The 18,809-nt window shown below is 45.9% G+C and overlaps 1 protein-coding gene across 1 annotated transcript in view; it reads right to left on the reverse strand.

Annotated features, from left to right (window-relative positions):
* The window catches only part of plxna1b (plexin A1b), a 146,098-nt gene that overhangs the window by 51,931 nt on the left and 75,358 nt on the right, over positions 1–18,809 (reverse strand). Inside the window, exons 5-9 of the mRNA XM_028997725.1 lie at positions 15,661–15,761; positions 13,810–13,933; positions 13,424–13,577; positions 12,807–12,906; positions 6,948–7,062 (exon numbers count right to left, since the gene is read on the reverse strand). Of these exons, the coding sequence (XP_028853558.1) occupies positions 6,948–7,062; positions 12,807–12,906; positions 13,424–13,577; positions 13,810–13,933; positions 15,661–15,761 (594 nt within the window). The remainder of the gene's footprint in view (positions 1–6,947; positions 7,063–12,806; positions 12,907–13,423; positions 13,578–13,809; positions 13,934–15,660; positions 15,762–18,809) is intronic.

An 18,809-nucleotide genomic window follows, 5' to 3' on the forward strand; every position in this document is an offset into this window, starting at 1 on the left:
ATGACACCCTTAGTCGCAGCAACCGAGAGGCGAAGACGAGACGCGCGATAATCGTCTCGCAATCCACCCGTTTTCTGCATGCCTCACTCTCCACCGTCATCCTCCACCTCATCCCTGTTTCTCTCTGTCTGTTTCTTCGGCCGTTCACCCCCCCGTTCTCTCTGGTTCTCCTCCTCTCTGAGATGCAATATTCATCTCTGTGCTCCATTACGCAGGCATGCAGAGGCAGCTGGAAATGAAGATTTAATCCTGTTTGAATAATTAAACCTGTGGATCAGTGACAGGCTGCTCTCAGAGCGCCTCTTCCACGCCAAGAGATGGAGGGAGGGGGGGAGAGCGAGCGAGAGAGAGAGGGCACGAGGAGGGAAGTCTGCTCGCTGATGGCAGCACACCAGGAGAGACCTGTACGCAACCCGAGGAGGTGAGAGAACGGCGAACGCTGCCATTTGCTCTTAATTAACGTGTCGGGTAATTAATTAATCTGAAGAGAGTGGCACGTGCCTCGTCCTCTCAGGATGGGGTCCTTCATGGCGAAGTCATGACTGCCTCCGGTAATCATGGGAAAGGGGGATTTGTGGGAAAAAGCGGGGTGGGGTCTGACTAAATCGCAGGTGCCACACACAGAGTCACGCTGGGACTAGGAGTCAGAGGTCACATGTCCTGACGGAGCGGGGGGAGACAACAGGTCGCCAAACGCTGTGATGGGTTAAATGCAGAGGACACATTTCACTGTGTGCACCGTGCTGCTGTGTACCACAAGTGACAATCACTTCACTTAGTTTGCAGGTTAGAGGAAGTATTTAAAAAGTAAAAAAAACCAACACCCACCCTGCATGTGGAGTGGTAGTAGCCTAGTGGGTAAGACACTCGCCTGTGAACCAGAGGGGGGACTGTCCCTGTAACTACTGATTGTAAGTCGCTGTGGATAAGGGCGTCTGATAAATGCTGTAAATGTAAATGTAAATGCATGAGGGTTTTTACCTTCTGACCCAGAACTAGACACCACAGAGAACGTAGCACCACGGAAACAACGACTGCGTTATCTGAAAAATACAGATACCCTCTGAACATATAATCCACCTTTCCCAAGGATTACCGTGTCTTTCTGCACATTTCAGTTTGTAATCTCTTTCGGATTATCCTGTTTACTGCTCAGATGCATACAGGCCTATGGCCATAACAGCGGCTCCACAGAAATAATAATTCCCTAACTAATGAAATCAAGCCAATTTTGACGTGATTTATCTGTAGGGCGCCTGCAGTCACATGTGATGACCCTGTGAGTTTCCAGTTCGGCTGCACTGCTACGGAGTGCCAGTTTCATCACACCGAGGAACTGAAAGGACGTTTGCCATGTCTGCGAAACTGCAGATGTGGGGGGAAATGATGAAAAGTGAAATGCTGCGAAATGCTGCGGTGGTTCACATGACTGGACCTCCCTGGCCGACGTTACGCCTTCTCTGGATGTGTTCTGGAATGTTCCAGGACAAGCGGAGTTGGTCCTGTGACTGTCATGTGATGTCAGTCAAGGCGTGGGTGGGATCGCCACGGTCGAGCTGAGACCAGCTCTACCTCTAGGAGGACAGGCGGAGGCTCCTCCTTTCTCCCCTTCCCGTCTTGTTAGGAGACGGTCACAGTCCAACTGGCTCGGGACTGCGCGCTCAGGCTCCTCCTCTCCTCCCTTTCCTGTTCTCTCCGTCTCCCCCGCTACATTTTTGGAAAATAAATTGCGTCACTCCCATAATGTAATCTCTGTTATGGGCCTTGCTCGCGCTCGCATCTGGACTCACTTAAGACTCGGCGCGACCGGCCCGGGCGTCCTCCACGGCTGCGTGGGCCCGGCGAACAGCGGGTTCCCGCAGGGCCGGACGGGAGTAGGCGGAGAGGCTCTCCGCAATGCAGCCCCGGTCCCCCCGCCGCTTATTCGCCCCTCTCTCCATCCACTCATATTTTATTCACCACCCAACCACCAACCTTCTCATTACGAAACGGCCCAGGAAGAGGAGGAGAGACAGGGAGGAGGGGGGGGGGACGAGGTGTCTAATTACGCACCACGGGGTCTAGCTGGCGCAAACATGCCGATGGTGGGGGGGGGTGGAGGTGTTTAGGGTGAGCCGACGACCCAAAATGGGGTCTGACAGCTTATCCTGAGTGGTTGAGTTTAGGAGGCATTGGTGAGAGACACACTGAGGACACCGACTGGCACGCTGCCTTCACCCAGCCCTCCCCTCTCCTCACATCCCTCGCTCTTTCTCTTTCTCCGCCTGTGGCCCTTCTGTGCAGGCTCTGGTTTCCTCAGATAAGACCCAGACACACTTATAATCACTCAAACACACACACACACAAACACACAGAACACCAGCCCTCAAGACACCCACATCTCCACAGGGGGCATTCTTCCCTCGCCTCATCCCTTCTTCCCTTCATTCTTACATCCCCCTGTCCCCCGCCACACACAGCTGCACGAGGGGGCGGGTATGAAAGTGTGTCCGTGTTCGTCACTGGGTTAGAGCCAGTGCAAACATGGCGGCGCAGCAGCTCACGGTCCATCGCCGAATTCCAACTGGCCATGTGTTACACGTCGACTTTTTCTTACTGTCCGTCTCTCCCACTCTGCCGGATTTCAGCACAGAATTTTCACACAACGTTCCCATGCCGTGAACAATGGGCGTCAACACAAAACGCATGACTCTGGCAAACCACGGCAACAATCTACTCACGTACCATAAACGCGGGGAGCGTGGAGGTGAGCTGGCGGTATGTGACCGTCAAATATTTTCTCTCGGTGATGGACTTCGAATTCTTATTCAGAGTCATTTTTACCCACAATCCCCGTTTCTCTCGTTGTTCTGGACAAACTTTACAAAGCTCGCTGATTACACGATGGGGAAGATTGCGGTTCGCCTTCAACCACTTACGAGAGAAAGATGGACTGAAGAAAAGATTTCTGTTTTTGTATTTTGTCCAACCACTGAAGGCCCCCGCGGGATAACAAGATAAGTTATCACATCCCAGCTAATTACAGATGGCACGATAGCACTGCCGCCACTCTTCACTGACCCGCAAGTAGTCATGGCAACAAAAAGAAATCTGATGCAGAACAAAGGATTATCGACAAAGAAGCAAGTATAAAAGGGTGGCAAGTGTTGAGGTGTTAGGTCGCTACAAATGCCAGGAAAAGAGGCAAAAAACGTGTGCGATAATTAAAAAAATACTGTGTGCAAAAATCACTGTTCATTTAAATAGTTAGAAAGTTTCTATCCTCATCCACTTGTTAATCCCTGTTAATAATAATCAATTGCCCTAAAACAAGCTAATTTTGAAAGTAATATCAGGCTAATTAAATAAAAAATGTAAAGATTTTTTTGCCACATTCTATTTCATCAAGTCTTCAAAAGCGAGCCTGCTTATTTCCTCTGTATAGAAAACAGCATCATTGCACCAATGCCGTGATCCCACCTCTTAGGCCAATTTCAATTTCGCAGTTAATACCATAGCGCCTTCAGAAAATAATGAAATGGCATAATGAGACGGAGCTTCTCGAAATAAACTACTTAAACAAATCCCAATTTGGCTTCCATCCCAAAGGGTCAAATTCAGCTTCCCCCATACTGCACTGAAGATATTAGTCCAACCTATTTTCATTTATCGTACAGCTATTTATCAAGTAGCTGATTGAACTCAATTTCAATTTGAGATGTTGAGGCAATGCAATGCTATTTCACCACCCATTTAAATGAGCGCAAGAAGTGCAAATCGTTCAAAATAAAATCAGGATGTAACCTATTTGTATCTTGCTACGCTGGGACCACTTCTACTCCAACATTAAAGTCTGTGCAAACCTTCAAAAGACTGGGAACATATTCTTTGAAAGTACTATGGTCCCTACGACCATCAAACAAACATCCTTTAAATTGTTCTATTTAATACAGGTTCATCCGTAACAGTCTTCCATAAAACCTCTTGCTATGCTATTTACAGGAACCTCTACCTCTTTAGATCAGCGGTGCATGTGTAAATACCCAAGCGCCACCCTATAATCTCACATCAGCAAATTAACCATGAAATGTAGTTGAACATTCCTGTGTACAATAACATTTTGCCTTATCACTCCTGCTCAGTCTCACAGCCTTAATGCCATTATTTTATTAACTTCCTACTCTCCCAATCCACAGACTTTAGTAATAAAAACGCCTTTTAAGCAACTGTGAGATACAGACATGATACACTGGATATGATGCCCATTCTTTTTCTTGACAACTGCATTCAACCATTTTCAATCTTCTGTCAAATTAGACTGAAAGTCACACCAGTCATCTGAGAGATTCAATGAACTTTTAATGCTACTGTATTGCACCAGCAAAAGAAACCATTTCATTGTTTTAAGACTTGCAGCACTTGTTATAGATGGTATTGTCCTTGATATGCACAGGGTGAACTCTTCACCAAATCAGCCCGTCCTGACCAATCAAGGCATTGACTCCACAAGACCTCTGTTCTCTATAGAAGCCTCCACTTACTTTTTCAGCAGTAGCTCTTCAGTTAGATCAGCCTTCACTCCCCACAAGCACCAATAAGCCGGTCACCCTTTGACTGGTTCTCCTTGCTTGGGTCACTTTTCGTAGGCCTGAACACATCACAATTTGGCATTTTTTTCTGCTTAAAGATTTGTCTCTAGCTATGTAGTTAGAGAATAACGACAGTAGCTCCTCAACAGCTAGCTTAGTACATTCTTTCAGTTTTTCTCTATCTAGAGCTACAGCTAGAATAAAAAAATTTTACATATTGGTGGCAGTGTAAAATACACTACACTAGTTAGCAATATTTGGTAGCGTTGATCAAATTAGTTATGAGGTGTGGGCAAAGACTGATAAAAAATCTTCCTAGAGTGTCTGTAAGCCATTCGTAAAATTCCATTTTGGTCCCAATGATGCTTTCATAGATCTGTGCTCATCCAGACAGTGGGTGGCAAGAGAGTGTAAGAAGGTATTAAATACAAAATCAGAATCCAAAACAGGCTCATGTGGTAAAACTGCAGCGATTACAGGCCTTTTACTAAAGGCGAACTAACTGCCAGGGCAGCGAAGGATAGGCAGAGACCCCGAAGACTGCAGATGGTAAAATGGGACCAGGCTGAGACTGACAGGACATCAGGTTAAGAGGGGAGTGCTGTGTGATGTGTGGTTGTATCAGGTGGCATTCAGACCACAGAGCAACACCCACTGAGGCACGGAGACGAAGCAAACACGCCGGAGAGCTCTGCCAAAAACACAACAGTGCTGTCAGCCGGCCAGAGGGAAACCGTGCGCGTGCATGTTACGCTGACCCCTCATAATCTTATATTGAAGTAAAATTACAAATGGGAAAGGAACACACGCACAAACTCGCAACACACGTGCTTCCGCTCTTCCGTTAAATCATAATAACACATGTTCAGAGTGTAGCCAATGGGGATGTGTTTGACATTGCGAGCGTGCGGACCGTAGCAAATGGAAATCGCAGCAGAAACAGATGATAAATGTGTGTGTGTGAGTGAGACACAGAGAGAGAGGACCAGGAGGATTTCCATGTGTGACCATTCAACCACATGCAAGTACATGTGTGTGTGTGTGTGTGTGTGTGTGTGTGTGTAGTTCATCAAAGCCACATCATCAAATGGACATGCAAGCACTCCAAACAACAACAAAAAAAAAAAACTTCTTGTACGTCACCTGTAAGACTACTGCCTGCAGACACCACATTTTTTATACAAGGATGTCTAACCTATTACCCTCGCTCCACAAATCCACAGCTCCACCAGCTCTCTCTCTCTCTCTCTCTCTCTCTCTCTCTCTCTCTGTGTGTATGTGTGTGTGTGTCCGTGTACACATGTAAATGTTAATCCCTGCTTTTTGGTCTTTGAGGCACGGCACCAGGCCCAGGCTACAGGCTAGAGATAAGGCCGACGAGGCCACTTGTAATTGGATCGAGGTTGCTTCCCTTCTGACCAATTAACAACATCTATGCATACAGAAGAGCCAATCGGACCCCCCAACCCCACCTCTCCCAAGAAAAAGGCTAAGTAGATAAGGGAATTGCATCTGCTTTGAGTCTGGCAACAGACGCATACACATTTCTGTGTGTGTGTGTGTGTGTGTGTGTGTGTGTGTGTGTGTGTGTTTGTGAATGTAAATCTGCAACCCGCTGGGAACTTGTGGGGCATGCTAATACCCAACTGTCTAAGGTGATATCAGCATGCTTCACTGAGTGTGTGTGCATGTGTGTGTTAGTGTGTTTTTGTGTAATGGGGTGTTGACAGTAGCAGTACAACTCACTTTGTATTCCACCAGTACCGCTGAACACGGGTTGGTCGCGGTTCCGTTTTTTATGTTAATGTAGCATTTAGATATTTGAACATGATGCAATTTCCATAGCAATTGTGTATGTGTGTGTATGAGTGTGTGCACGCGTATTCTTTTTCATTTACTTTGTCGTGTCTATCAGTTCGGAAATCCCAGGGTTCTACGCACAGCGGCAGTTACCGTCCCGACAGAACCTCCACCGCTATAGAAACAAACAATGCAACACCGCAACACAATGAGCCTTAACGACAAAGACGGCTTCACCCAGCATGGATCAGTGTACACTCAAAGACCCACGCTGGCACTCACAAAATGAAAAAGAAAAGTGTGTGTGTGTGTGTGTGTGTGTGTGTGTGTGTGTGTATACGTGCCAGTCTGCAACAGTGAAGGAACTAAAGGCATCCTGTACATGACCAGACATGCCGTACTGCCTGCTTAAAGACAAAAGGGTGTTTGCACGTGTCTATGTCATTTGAATAACAGATAATAGGAGGGTGACGAGGTGGGACTTCATAAAGTCCCAATCAGTCGTGAGAAAGGCATTAGGTATCTCATAAATAAACCATGGCACAAACGGACAGTGGATCTGACCAATCAGGTACTCACCTCAGACATGTTGACCCGCCCCTCCTGGAAAGAGCAATCATTGGCGTTCTGGGTGCACATGTGCCGATATTTACACCAGTGGCATGGGAACGAGCCATTAACACAGGACAGGCACCTGTGGAGGAACGGTAAGCGGTTAGAGACAAAAAGAGCGTGAGCAGAAATGGCAAAGCAGAAAATCTGCCCGGTTCCCTGTCACTCCCAGCGAACTCCCGGAAATCTAAAAGCCAGTGATTGTCCTCGCTTTTCAAGCTGTCCCTTGCGCACTCGCTTTTTAAAACTCAGGCTTTGTTGCAAAGCCCCCCTCTTTCATGCTGGTGCAGAGATCACCTTTCATTTAAGATTCAGTTGGGTTTAGAGGAGACAAAGAAAAGGTATGGAGTGATGACAGAGGACAGAAAGAGTTCAAAAAAAGGAGGATTTCCCAGAGAGAAAACACTGGGCAGATCGTGGGAAGGAGAGGTTTTTTTTTTTTTTTTTTATGTATGTATCCATTTGTTTCTTTATAATTTGTGTAGGTTTGAGATGCAGTCCCTTCAGTAATTGTTTTAATTCATTCTAATTGAATCCAGCCCTCTTAAATCTGTTTGACTTTGTAATTTAATCCAATCACTGCAACCTTCCCACAAATTTGACAAATAGGCTCTTGTAAATTTCACTAAGGTTTTGGCCATAAATGTGACTATTCCTATACAATAATTAATTTTTTCACAGCCTATTAATTGAAACATGAATCATGTTATTTGTATTTTCTGCTTTAATTTTTCTAATAATGTACTAAAATATTTACATCTATACCTATGCTTTTTCACTGATTGGGTACAGACTAATAGACAGACTAGTAGGGGCAGTGGTGGCCTAGCGGGGCAGTGGTGGCCTAGCGGTTAAGGAAGCGGCCCCACAATCAGAAGGTTGCCGGTTCGAATCCCGATCCGCATATGTGCCAATGAGGTGCCACTGTGCAATGCACTGTCCCCACACACTGCTCCCCGGGCGCCTGTCATGGCTGCCCACTGCTCACTCAGGGTGATGGTTAAATGCAGAGGACAAATTTCACTGTGTGCACTGTGTGCTGTGCTGCTGTGTATCACATGTGACAATCACTTCACTTTCTCACTTTTTCCTCACATAACTACACAGTGCTATAAACTGAGAAGCACTGTTTGCATATGCACAAAAATCGTGCAGGTATCACATGTAAAAAAAAAAAAAAAACAATACTGCTATGGGCAGACCTATCTCGCTAGATTTTTTTTGCCATTGATTCCACAAGACCTCTGTTTTCTATAGAAGCCTCCACATTGATTTTTCTTTATGAATTACACCCCAAAATGAAAGTGAAGTGATTGTCACATGTGATACACAGCAACACAGTGCACACAGTGAAATTTGTCCTCTGCACTTAACCCATCACCCTGAGTGAGCAGTGGGCAGCCATGACAGGCACCCGGGGAACAGTGTGTGGGGACGGTGCTTTGCTCAGTGGCACCTTGGCAGATCGGGATTCGAACCAGCAACCTTCTGATTACGGGGTCGCTTCCTTAACCACTATACCAACCCAATATTATACCTTATATTGTCCCCTCACAGTATGCATCACCATTACATCAGGCATTTTTAACAAACATAATGCCCCCCAAAAAAACCTTTAGACAATCAAGTGCTGGATTGGACCAAGATAAGGAAAAGTAAACACATCACAGACAACCATTCAAACACACACGCGCACACACACTTAGACATCCAAAAATAGGCAACTCCAGCAAACGCTCTTTATCTCAATGTAGGGGACAATGCGAGCCCATCGACAGAGACACTGATTTGTTTCAATTAATCTATTCCGCTAAGAGAAACTGCTTCACTTTGGACAGTAAGCGATCACTCAGCGACAGAGGGAAAAGACTGGCGGTTGCAATAATTTAATCACATGATCCTTTAATTGACCAATCTCCTCGCACGCTGAGTGAACACGTCCACTTAAGTTGAAGAATGGCCACAAGAGGAAATCAGGACGCCATCATCTCCCCAGCTAACAGCCCCAAAAAGATTCATCAGACTGAGACAATGGAGGAGGGAGGGGGGTGGGGACAAATTAAAGCCAGCCCTCCAGAAACTTCTTAGATTTTGCGTGAGGTCCCCTCACCCCGTCGTGCCACAATTTGTCAGCTTGATAATGCTGTCTCTGGGGATGGGGGGCTAGGGGGTTCTAATCTGCTTTTGCGCGGTAATCAGTGTCCAGGACAGAAGAACAACATCCACCACCACTGACAGATGATTGGACATTAGGACGTAAAAGCATGAGAGGGCCCATTCTAGGGCAATTTCACTGATGCTAATGCTACCGCTAATAAGAGGCATGAAATTAATGACCACCGTGGACAGGTGGGCGCAAATAAGGCATGTACAGTCACACATAAACATGATGCAGACACACAGGACAACTCGTCCAAACTCACCGCGGCAGTGGTGACCTAGCGGGTAAGGAAACCGCCATGGTGTCACTGAGCAAAGCACCGTCCCCACACACTGCTCCCTGGGCGCCTGTCATGGCTGCCCACTGCTCACCAAGGGTGATGGTTAAAAGCAGAGGACACGTTTCGTTGTGTTGCCATGTGCTGTGCTGCAGTGTTTCACAATGACGATCACTTTCACTTCAAATGCATGCATGAAACTACAAGCACAGGGTTGAAGTGGAGTTTTACTTCAAAGGCCACCCACAGCCTCACTTAAGTCGTGCACCCCCTGCCTTCCTCCCCTCGTGCCGCTCTGAAGTAGGGTCTAGCCCCACGTGGGCCCTGATGCCATCACCCCCCTTTCTTTCCCTGCCTCTCCTCCCAATCTGGCTCCTCTTTCACCTCCTCAGTAATAACCAACTCCCACCACCCTGTCAACCCGGCCTAATTTAATCCTTTCATATGAAAATGGCCATTCTGTCCTAGACCGTGGATAACCTCAGCGCAGCGGTGGCATTATCCTGGCACAATGCAGCTCTGATTTCCCTCATTCGTTGGATTTTTTCCCCTCCTTCTGTTTCATATATTAAACACAGGTTAGTGTGGGAGGCTCTTTAATTTAAAAGGAAATAGTTGTTACGCATGTAAATAGCTGCCAGGTTAATTGGCAAGTTAATACTTCTAAAGAGCATCCTCTTTAAGCCTGTGTGTGTATGTGTGTGTGAGATTTTTCTTTGTCCCCTGCCTTTTCATCAACTCATGTTCATTTCTTCTGTTCCCTCACCACTTTCTTTACTCCTTTGTTTCTATCACTCATTTCTTAACATTATAGACACATATGGAGAACAGGCACACACACACACACACACACAGAAAAACATACATCAAACATTCTTCATTACCGAACCATCCTAACCCTGATCCATCCAATATGCTGTGGCATAAACGCATGGATATATTTAATTAAGAAGTAATCATGGCTGCGGGTGCTTTTCCATTTCAATTCCTTCCTCTCTCAGCCCCTCCCCACCGAAAACAGTGGGGTTCATAATTTGATTAATATAGCTATGCAAATTTATGGCATTTTAAAGTGCGCAACCAGACCTAATCAGTAGAATAAATAAGGTGCCGTATGCCCCAGTGTGTGTGTGTGTGTTTTGTAAAACTCACATTTGTGGGATAAAGGAGAGGGGGTCCACGTTGTGTGTTGATGGCATGACCTTGTTTCCACTGAGTACTCATTTGTGACAAAAGAGCAACATTTTAGGTGGCATTGAATTAAATGCAAATGAGCTCTTAAGTATAGATGAGGATAGATGTTTTATTGAATAAAGCCCTCGGATCCTCTTGAACAGAACAATGTGCAGTTGGAATACTAACTGGATGTGAAAGCGAAATGAATCTGTGTCTAGTACACACACACACACACACAGGCAGATGACATTATGAATCTGCTCTCATTTGGACTGGCATTGTATGACCACAACACACTGGTTCAAATGCCGAATCAAACAGCCAATGCGATTTGCTAAGCATGAGAAAACATTGATCTCCCACCCACAGACACACACACACACACACTGCTACACTCCCACCCACGCATGGTCCCTGCACAGCCCTGATTAGATTTGGGAGGCTTTATGGTCTGTTATAGCTCTGATGGGTTGAGGGTGACTGATTTAGTGACATATGCAATGGGTTACAATTACTGTGAGCGTGTGTGTGTGTGGGTGGGTGGGAGATCTTTTTGGTAAGGGGGCTAATACACAGAAGTTTAGCGTGTTGAAGCACTGAGGCAGGGCTGCAGAAGTCAGATCTCTGAGCCTGACGTGGAGTTTGGCAGCAACAGCACTGTGTTGCTTTAGATGCTTTTGCTTGTTTGGAAGTTGTTCTTCGCCCTTCTATCCCACCGATTCTGCATACAAGCCATGGTGCATCACAGTTTTTATAATCCCCCATACCAGCTGCAAATATTGATCCTCCCCTATTTCTTTATATACACCCCCAGACTGATCACAAAACCTCCACCAGCTTTTATAGATGGCTGTAGACATTCTCTCTTGACCTCCTCAGCACACTGATAACGATTTGAACCAAAAATAACCTGTTGCTACTGACATTCAGTCAGGTACTTAAGAAATGTGGCCTTGTCTCCCTATTTAACCCTTAAGAAGGGTTTATTAATGTTTAAAACCATAAATGAAGAAACAATAAGTGGTTCAAGACTTCTAAAGAGTATTTAAATGTGCATATATATTTAAAATGGTCTGCTTTTTTTTCCCCACACTGACTGCAGGGTCCCCTGAGCACTATATTCAACAGTCACTTGCAAACCTTCTGGGATGTCAGTGGAGTGTTTGGGCTTCATTGCATCATGGGATGTGCAGTATATTTGACACACAATTCAAGTCTTGCAGCTTTTAGTGCTGAGATTCAATGATTAGACACAAAGCAAAAAAGAAAAAGCTGTAGAAAATCCCACCTGCACTGAACAGAGGGTAATGTTTACAGTGGTCGGTGTTTAGGGTGGTAGTAGCCTAGTGGGTAACACACTCGCCTATGAACCAGAAGACCCAGGTTCAAATCCCGCTTACTACTATTGTGTCCCTGAGCAAGACACTTAACCCTGAGTTGCTCCAGGGGGGACTGTCCCCTGAAACTACTGATTGTAAGTCGCTCTGGATAAGGGCGTCTGATAAATGCTGTAAATGTAAATGTAAATGTAAATGTTTAGTATGTGCAAAAAAAACAAAAAAACATTTGTAACATTAGCTGATGCTACTGAAGCAGCTTTTTTGCACCAGTATTAATGTTGTGTATGTGACTGGTGCTTATGTGTGGGCATGTTTATCAGAAGGTATTAAAGGTGCGGTCGAGTTGTTTTCTGGGTTTTATGTATCAAGGATCCCCACAGTCTCTCAACAGCCGTTCCTGAAGGACAAACTGGAGACTCATCTGTCCTTCAGTGGGACACCCAACACCCCACGGGACCCCTATACCATCTGCTCCTACTACCTTCCAAAAATCTCGCACCATTCTAACTCACAAGGGGAAAGTAATAGCAGTCAACCTCAGGGGAGATCCTTCTCACTGGGGAAGAGCGGCACCCCAAGGCTGGGTGTCTGGAAGACCAAAAAATACCAAAGAGCGAATGGAGCGCAGCTAAATTCGGTGTGACCTCCAGCACTGACTGTCAATCATCTCTATATATCCCTCTATTGCATAGGATCTGTGTCACCATAACCATAGTAACATGACCTGCTGCATCTCTGGGAATTGCTGGAGGGAGAGTAGGGTAAAATGAGAGCACCACATGGAAAGAGGGAGAAAGTGGAGAAGGGAGGAGAGCGAAGGAAGGAAGGAAAGAAGGTCTTATTGACACCAAAGGGAAAGAAAGAGGACTTACGATCGGTGGACGCTGCAGTTGTAGAAGACAAAATCCACACTTGCAAATTTTTTCCCCGTCTCTTTTGACTTCAGGTAGAGTTTTACCACTCGCTGGTCGCCTGCAGAAATAAAGAAATGAAACATAACTTTGTAATCTAAAACACAACTGTGGTAAAACAATAAATAAAAATAGCACGAACTGCTGCACAGCGATTAATGATTACTTCCTCCTTTCTTAATCCAACCCTGCAGTCTGCTCCAGAACGAGAGATCACAACATTAAGACGGATAATGGCTGAATCCGGTCGGTCAGAGCACTTACGGAAATGCCAATTATACAAATAGACTTTGATTGCTCACTCAGCTGTCAGGGCGTTGGTAAAAAAATAAATGTAGATGTGGGTGATGAAGGAACCGAAGTCAGTGGCTACTGGTTGATTATGAACTTTCACTTTGCTCTAGGACCAGAGTTACCTTCCCCAACCCGCCATCCATCCATCAATCAATCCTAACAAGCTCTGCAGTACACTACAAATCGCAGAGCAGTTCACAAATGTCAGCGTGTGTGGGTGTGTATGTGTGTACAAGTCGGAGAGCCGTAATCCCCCATGTGACATCGTTGTGCTGCCATCTCACCTTGGTGGCGTGTAATTGGCACAAGTTCTCGGGTGGAGGGGGACAGGCAGTAGATGTGGCCGCCATAGATACGCGCCTCACTCTCGGTGTAGTCCTCAAACGAACAGTTCAGTCCTGCCGAGAGATCTGGAACATTCCGGGCTTGAAGCACCAGCTAAACGAGACAGAGACAAGGGGTCACAGGGAAAATGTCTCAAACCATTTCCTAACACAGAACATGCTGAAATCGAGACAGATTAGACTAAAACCACTGCATATAAGGAGAGATGTCAACAGGTACCAGTGGCTCCGTGGCTGTAAACTTCAAAAAGGAGAACAAAAAGCTACATTCGTTATATGATGAACTGTATATCCAAAAAAAAAAAAAAAAAAAAACAGACACACACCTGTACTTCCGACATGGTGACGGAGATGTTTCGGGGCTGAACCGTGAGCTCCACACACTGCCGGAGGTCAGAGGCAAAACGCTGAGGCTCATCTGCCCGATCACAGCGGTCCTTGCGAGAGCAGCTGCACGACACAGAGAGAGAGCGTGTCAATTTTACAGGAATTATGAATGTTTTTGTCTCCTTTGTTGGTACATTTTAAAAAAAGGATCCTTCAGAACAAATTCACCCTTGTGTATGAGTAAAACTCTAGGTCAATGTCATTAAGTGCAGCGAGGGAAGCAGGAAGGGAACAAAGCACTGATTAGATGAAACCATCAGGATCACAGAAAAAGAACAAAGCTCCAGAAAGCCCAAGCAAGTGATCTGCATAAAAAACATGAGTTGAGAGGGGGGATTGAAAAAAAAAAAATACCATCAAAAATGTCATTGTAGGTGCTTTCAACAACCTCATCATTAGAGCGCTGGAGGGCAGTCACTTAACATGCTCCTGTAACAAGGCCTCTGCAGACACCGGCTGGCGCGCCCCCCTCCAGAACACGCCCCTTTTAACATTACCATCGACGCTAATAATCTATCCCTCCCCCCTCCAGGGCCGCGAGCGGCGGAATAACCTGTCCCCATGCCAGTCGCTACAAAGAGGGAACGTCATTGAGCGTGAGGGAAGGTCACGCTCGTGTGACAGGCAGCCGGGCCGACTCCAGCTGATCGCGGCTGTGCACGCTTGCCATTTTTCACGGCCTCAATTAAAAACTATGCAAATTCCTCTCCCGGCCGCCCCCTCCCGCCCCCACCTCGTAGCCAGACGCGCCTGCTTTCTGACAACTTTTCCGCGCGACTGTTTTAATTAACATCCCCGTGGCCTTTCGCGTGCTCGCCGCCATTTGAAATGTTTTCCCCTGGGCAAAACGCAGCCGCGCACAAACGCTCGGCTTTTCCCACTTCTACACCAATGGCTGGGCCGGTCGAGGATTTTTGCCACATATAACATGCCTTCAGTTTCATTAATAATAAATTAGGTAAGAGATACTGTGCTAAATCATGCGATCATTACTAATAATTCTATAAAGCTGACAGGGTCGTCAGATTCGGAATCTCCTTACTCATTTTGGTTACCTTGTGTGTGTTTTTTTTTTTTTTTCTTAAATGCACCTAAAAGTGGAGCCTTGGCAATTGCAGCCTTGAAGAGAAAAGAAGTGGAATCGTAATCTGAAGGATGTCTGTTCAAATCCCATACCACTGAGGTCCCCTTGAGCAAAGTAGTGTCCTCGGGTGCCTTTAATGGCTGCCCACTGCTCATCATTAAGGGTGTTGCAAAGTTAAAAGCAGAGGACACATTTCGTTGTGTGCACCGTGTGCTGTGCTGCACTGTTTCACAATCACTTTCCTTAAAATACACACTGAAATGAAGGTAGGAAACTGGGATCAATTCTTAACCTGCATAATCTATTAATGCTGACTTCAATAAGATGAGCATTTTTATTTATATTCAGTAAATATTACATTATACATCATCGGTCCACTTACAAGGTGATTTTTCAGGAGAGTACAGAGCTGTGGTCTTTTTGAACTTGGGTATGTCTGCTTGGGCTGAAACTCCCAAAACTCGGGTCAAACGTAATAAGAAGGCTAATATGGTTTGTCCTGGATGGAGGTCTATTCAGACATCTCAACATCGAGTACGTTTCCTCACTGCAGAACACATTTCCGTTTTCCTCATTGTATAAAAGTTTGTGTGACCCTTTCCAGAATTGGCTGGCCAGTAAACACAGATCAGTTGCTGGACCCGAGCTTTAAACATGAAGGGATATACTGTGAGAGTGTGTGAGATTCTGTGCGTGCGTTACTCACACGTTGTGGAGGACACACCAGCCGCAATGAGGGTCTCTGGAGCCGAGACACTCTGCACAACTGCTGTACTGTTCACAGCTCTCTACGGGCACCCTGCTCACCTGGAGAGAGAGGAATCAATCATTTTTTTTACTCAAACACTCATCTTTATTAGAACACTCCTTACGTACCGCAATGACAGCAAATGTGTCAAATGTGTGTGTGTGTGTGTGTGTGTGTATACCCATGTGGCCTCTTTCCTCAATTGGCCATAAAAAGCAGAAACCGCAGGAAAACACTTCAGAATGCTTCTGTAAACAGGGCCGGTGCATGAACGCGCACACACACTCTCTCGCTCTGCTGGTGGTAGGACGCTTGTGACCGGTATAGCCGCGTGAAGCATGCGTGTGGGCCGACCAGCAGACCCAGGTGACTCCACATCCTTCGCTCACAATCGGTGTAGGTTGTTGTGTGTGATCATGAGTGTAATGATGATCAGTGTACAGCAAGCGAGGGCCTTCATCCATCCAACCCTCTCTCCCGTCTTTCACTCACACACATACGTCCATTTTTAATTGTTTATTCTATAGGAGAGAAAGGCGCAGACTGCCTTCAGATTCATGCTGAGCCTACTGACAGTTACCACGGTGATAGTCATTTGATTGACAGGCACCCTCAGAGCCTGCTGCGTGAGATTTAGGTAATTCACTGGTGCTTCAAAATAAAGAGAAAGAGAGAACTTGAGAGAGAAACAGAGCGAGAGAGTGAGAGATGACATCTTCTAACAGTCACCATAGAAATAATAAAGACTCGATTACATTCTGTAGCCAACATTAACATCACTTAGATTATTTTAATGTGATGACCACAGACATGACCACAATTACGGGACAATAAACACCTCTGACACACACACACACACAGGAGCACGGCCAGGGATTATTTATATGGAGCGGTGGAATGGGGGGAAGGGAGCAGATGGTGGTTCTCTGGTAAACGCAGAGTTGTTGAGTTGATGGGGGGGCCGATCAGGTGTGTGTTACAGATGGATGGAAGAAGGGCAGAAGGAGACGAACCTTAAGAATGAAGGGAAAGGATCAGAACAGATGATCATCCATTTAGAAGACACCCAACTGAAGCAATCAGAAAGATGAGAGGGACTCCACAACCCTACTGGCCTTTTCTACAAAGACGGGTGAAGAAGAGCAGAATGACGTAATGAAAAGGAAACGCTATCTCTACACAATGCCATGATGGATAGGGCCTGCATCCAATTCCAAAGTCAAAGAAAAGAAGACGTGATCTTGTTAAGACACACCTGCAGGCTCTGGACTCTCATTTTGCACTTCAGAATCCGACACCTGCTTTCACAAAACCCAAACGTGGGAACCCTGCACAGATCTTTTATGACATCCGGCAAACATGTGGCACGACTAGAAGGCGATCATTTCCGGCGGCATGTTTATTTCTTACTACAATGGCCTGAGTCAGTTCTCCGGCTATCCATCACAGCTGTTGCCGAAAATCCGATCTCAAAACGTTGCCTGGAGATCCCTGCACTTTGGAAAACATCTTCCCGCCGATTCACCTTTTAAGAGCCGAGCCGGGTCAAGTGTGGGGCGTGTCAACTGTCGGGCCTGTCAAAGCCCACTGAGACATACTGTATGTGATTATGAGCTATATAAGAAATAAATGTTGTTGTTGTTGTTGAAGGCCAGAGACCTGCCATTTTTTTAAGTGAGCGTGCTATGGAGCGCACAAAGAAAAACGTAATTAAAACAGTCATCAAAATCTGATCACTGTCTGGGCTATGATAGATTTGACATTAAATATTGCAGTGCAATATTATATAAGTTACACATGCAACATGCAGACATGCAGTGCAAAGCAAAAAAAAAAGAAATAAAAAGGCAGTATTTTCATCTTTTCTTTCTACTTTCTTATAAGAACGGTGGGAAGGAACCATTAACACAATTAGTTAAAATTACCACTGGAACCTGATTGTCCGCGTTCCTCCTACTTTTTCTGACTTTCCACGGGGAAACCACACTCGCAACCAAACTCTGGCTCTTGGTGGCGTCTCTATTGTCACGTCCCACATTGGCCCCATTATCAGGAGAGATGACAACAGAGCCCTGCTATAAAGTTTCCAGGGTTTTCCGCTCCTGCCTGTTTAGATTTAACTAGCCTGGCCGTTAAATGTAGCCGCCGAAGGCTAAAGTGCCACGGGTTAAAATGGAAGTCTTTACTGGACCAGGCACCCGTTTGACTGGTCATAAAATCAGAGCAGATAAAAGGATCTGTCCATCTTAGTCCGGAACTGTGCCGTCGCCGCAGGGGACAGGGCGAGCCTGCATTCACGCCCCTCGAACAGGCATGCCTCCCGCTCCTGCAGAGCCGTGGCGCGCCAGCATCGCCGTGTTTTATCCGTCATAATATCGAGATGGCATAATGACGCGGAAAACAATGAGGAGCTAATTTTGCGCTCGCGGAAGCAGAGCTTCTTTTTCGGTCGTGACAGATTCACTGCCTCTGTTCCTTTTCTCGCCTCTGATGAATTACGCCGTTATTTAGCTTAATTACTGACTGCAGACTGAAGAATAAGGGGATTGTTGGCTAAACAAGCGCACACAAGTTCATTAAGTTAATCATCGCAGCCTCGAATCCTTATCCTATTTGCATATAAATGTAACCCAAAATATCAAAGTGGGGGGAAAGAAATGTAATCTTTGCTCAAGACATTTGTGAGATCAGTGAAGTCTACATAACACACACACACACACACACAGATAAACAGACACCGGATATTAATCTGGATAGAATCAAAGCAGCATCATTATGTGGGTGGCTGCCATTGGTGGACGATACTTTCTCTTTTACACAGACACATACCGCACATCCCCATAAAGCGTCACAGTCTGTAGTGGACCAGTGCGGCTCTGATGCGAGCAGATTAGAGGCTTTAATGGGGGCAGAGGAGGGAGAGAGAAAAGAAAAGATAAGATCATGCGCTATAGGGAGCTGCAGAGATGTACATTCACTCTGCCCCTGTCTTTTTTTTTTTTTTAAGACAAGCTGACCTTCTCAATAAGAGCCCCCCGTCCTCCTCCCAGTCTCGCACTACTATCACGTCTCTGCCTTTCACACCATATCTCCGCCGTTATCTCTCC

This window comes from Denticeps clupeoides, chromosome 12, assembly GCF_900700375.1.
Source record: "Denticeps clupeoides chromosome 12, fDenClu1.1, whole genome shotgun sequence".
Lineage (NCBI taxonomy): Eukaryota > Metazoa > Chordata > Actinopteri > Clupeiformes > Denticipitidae > Denticeps > Denticeps clupeoides.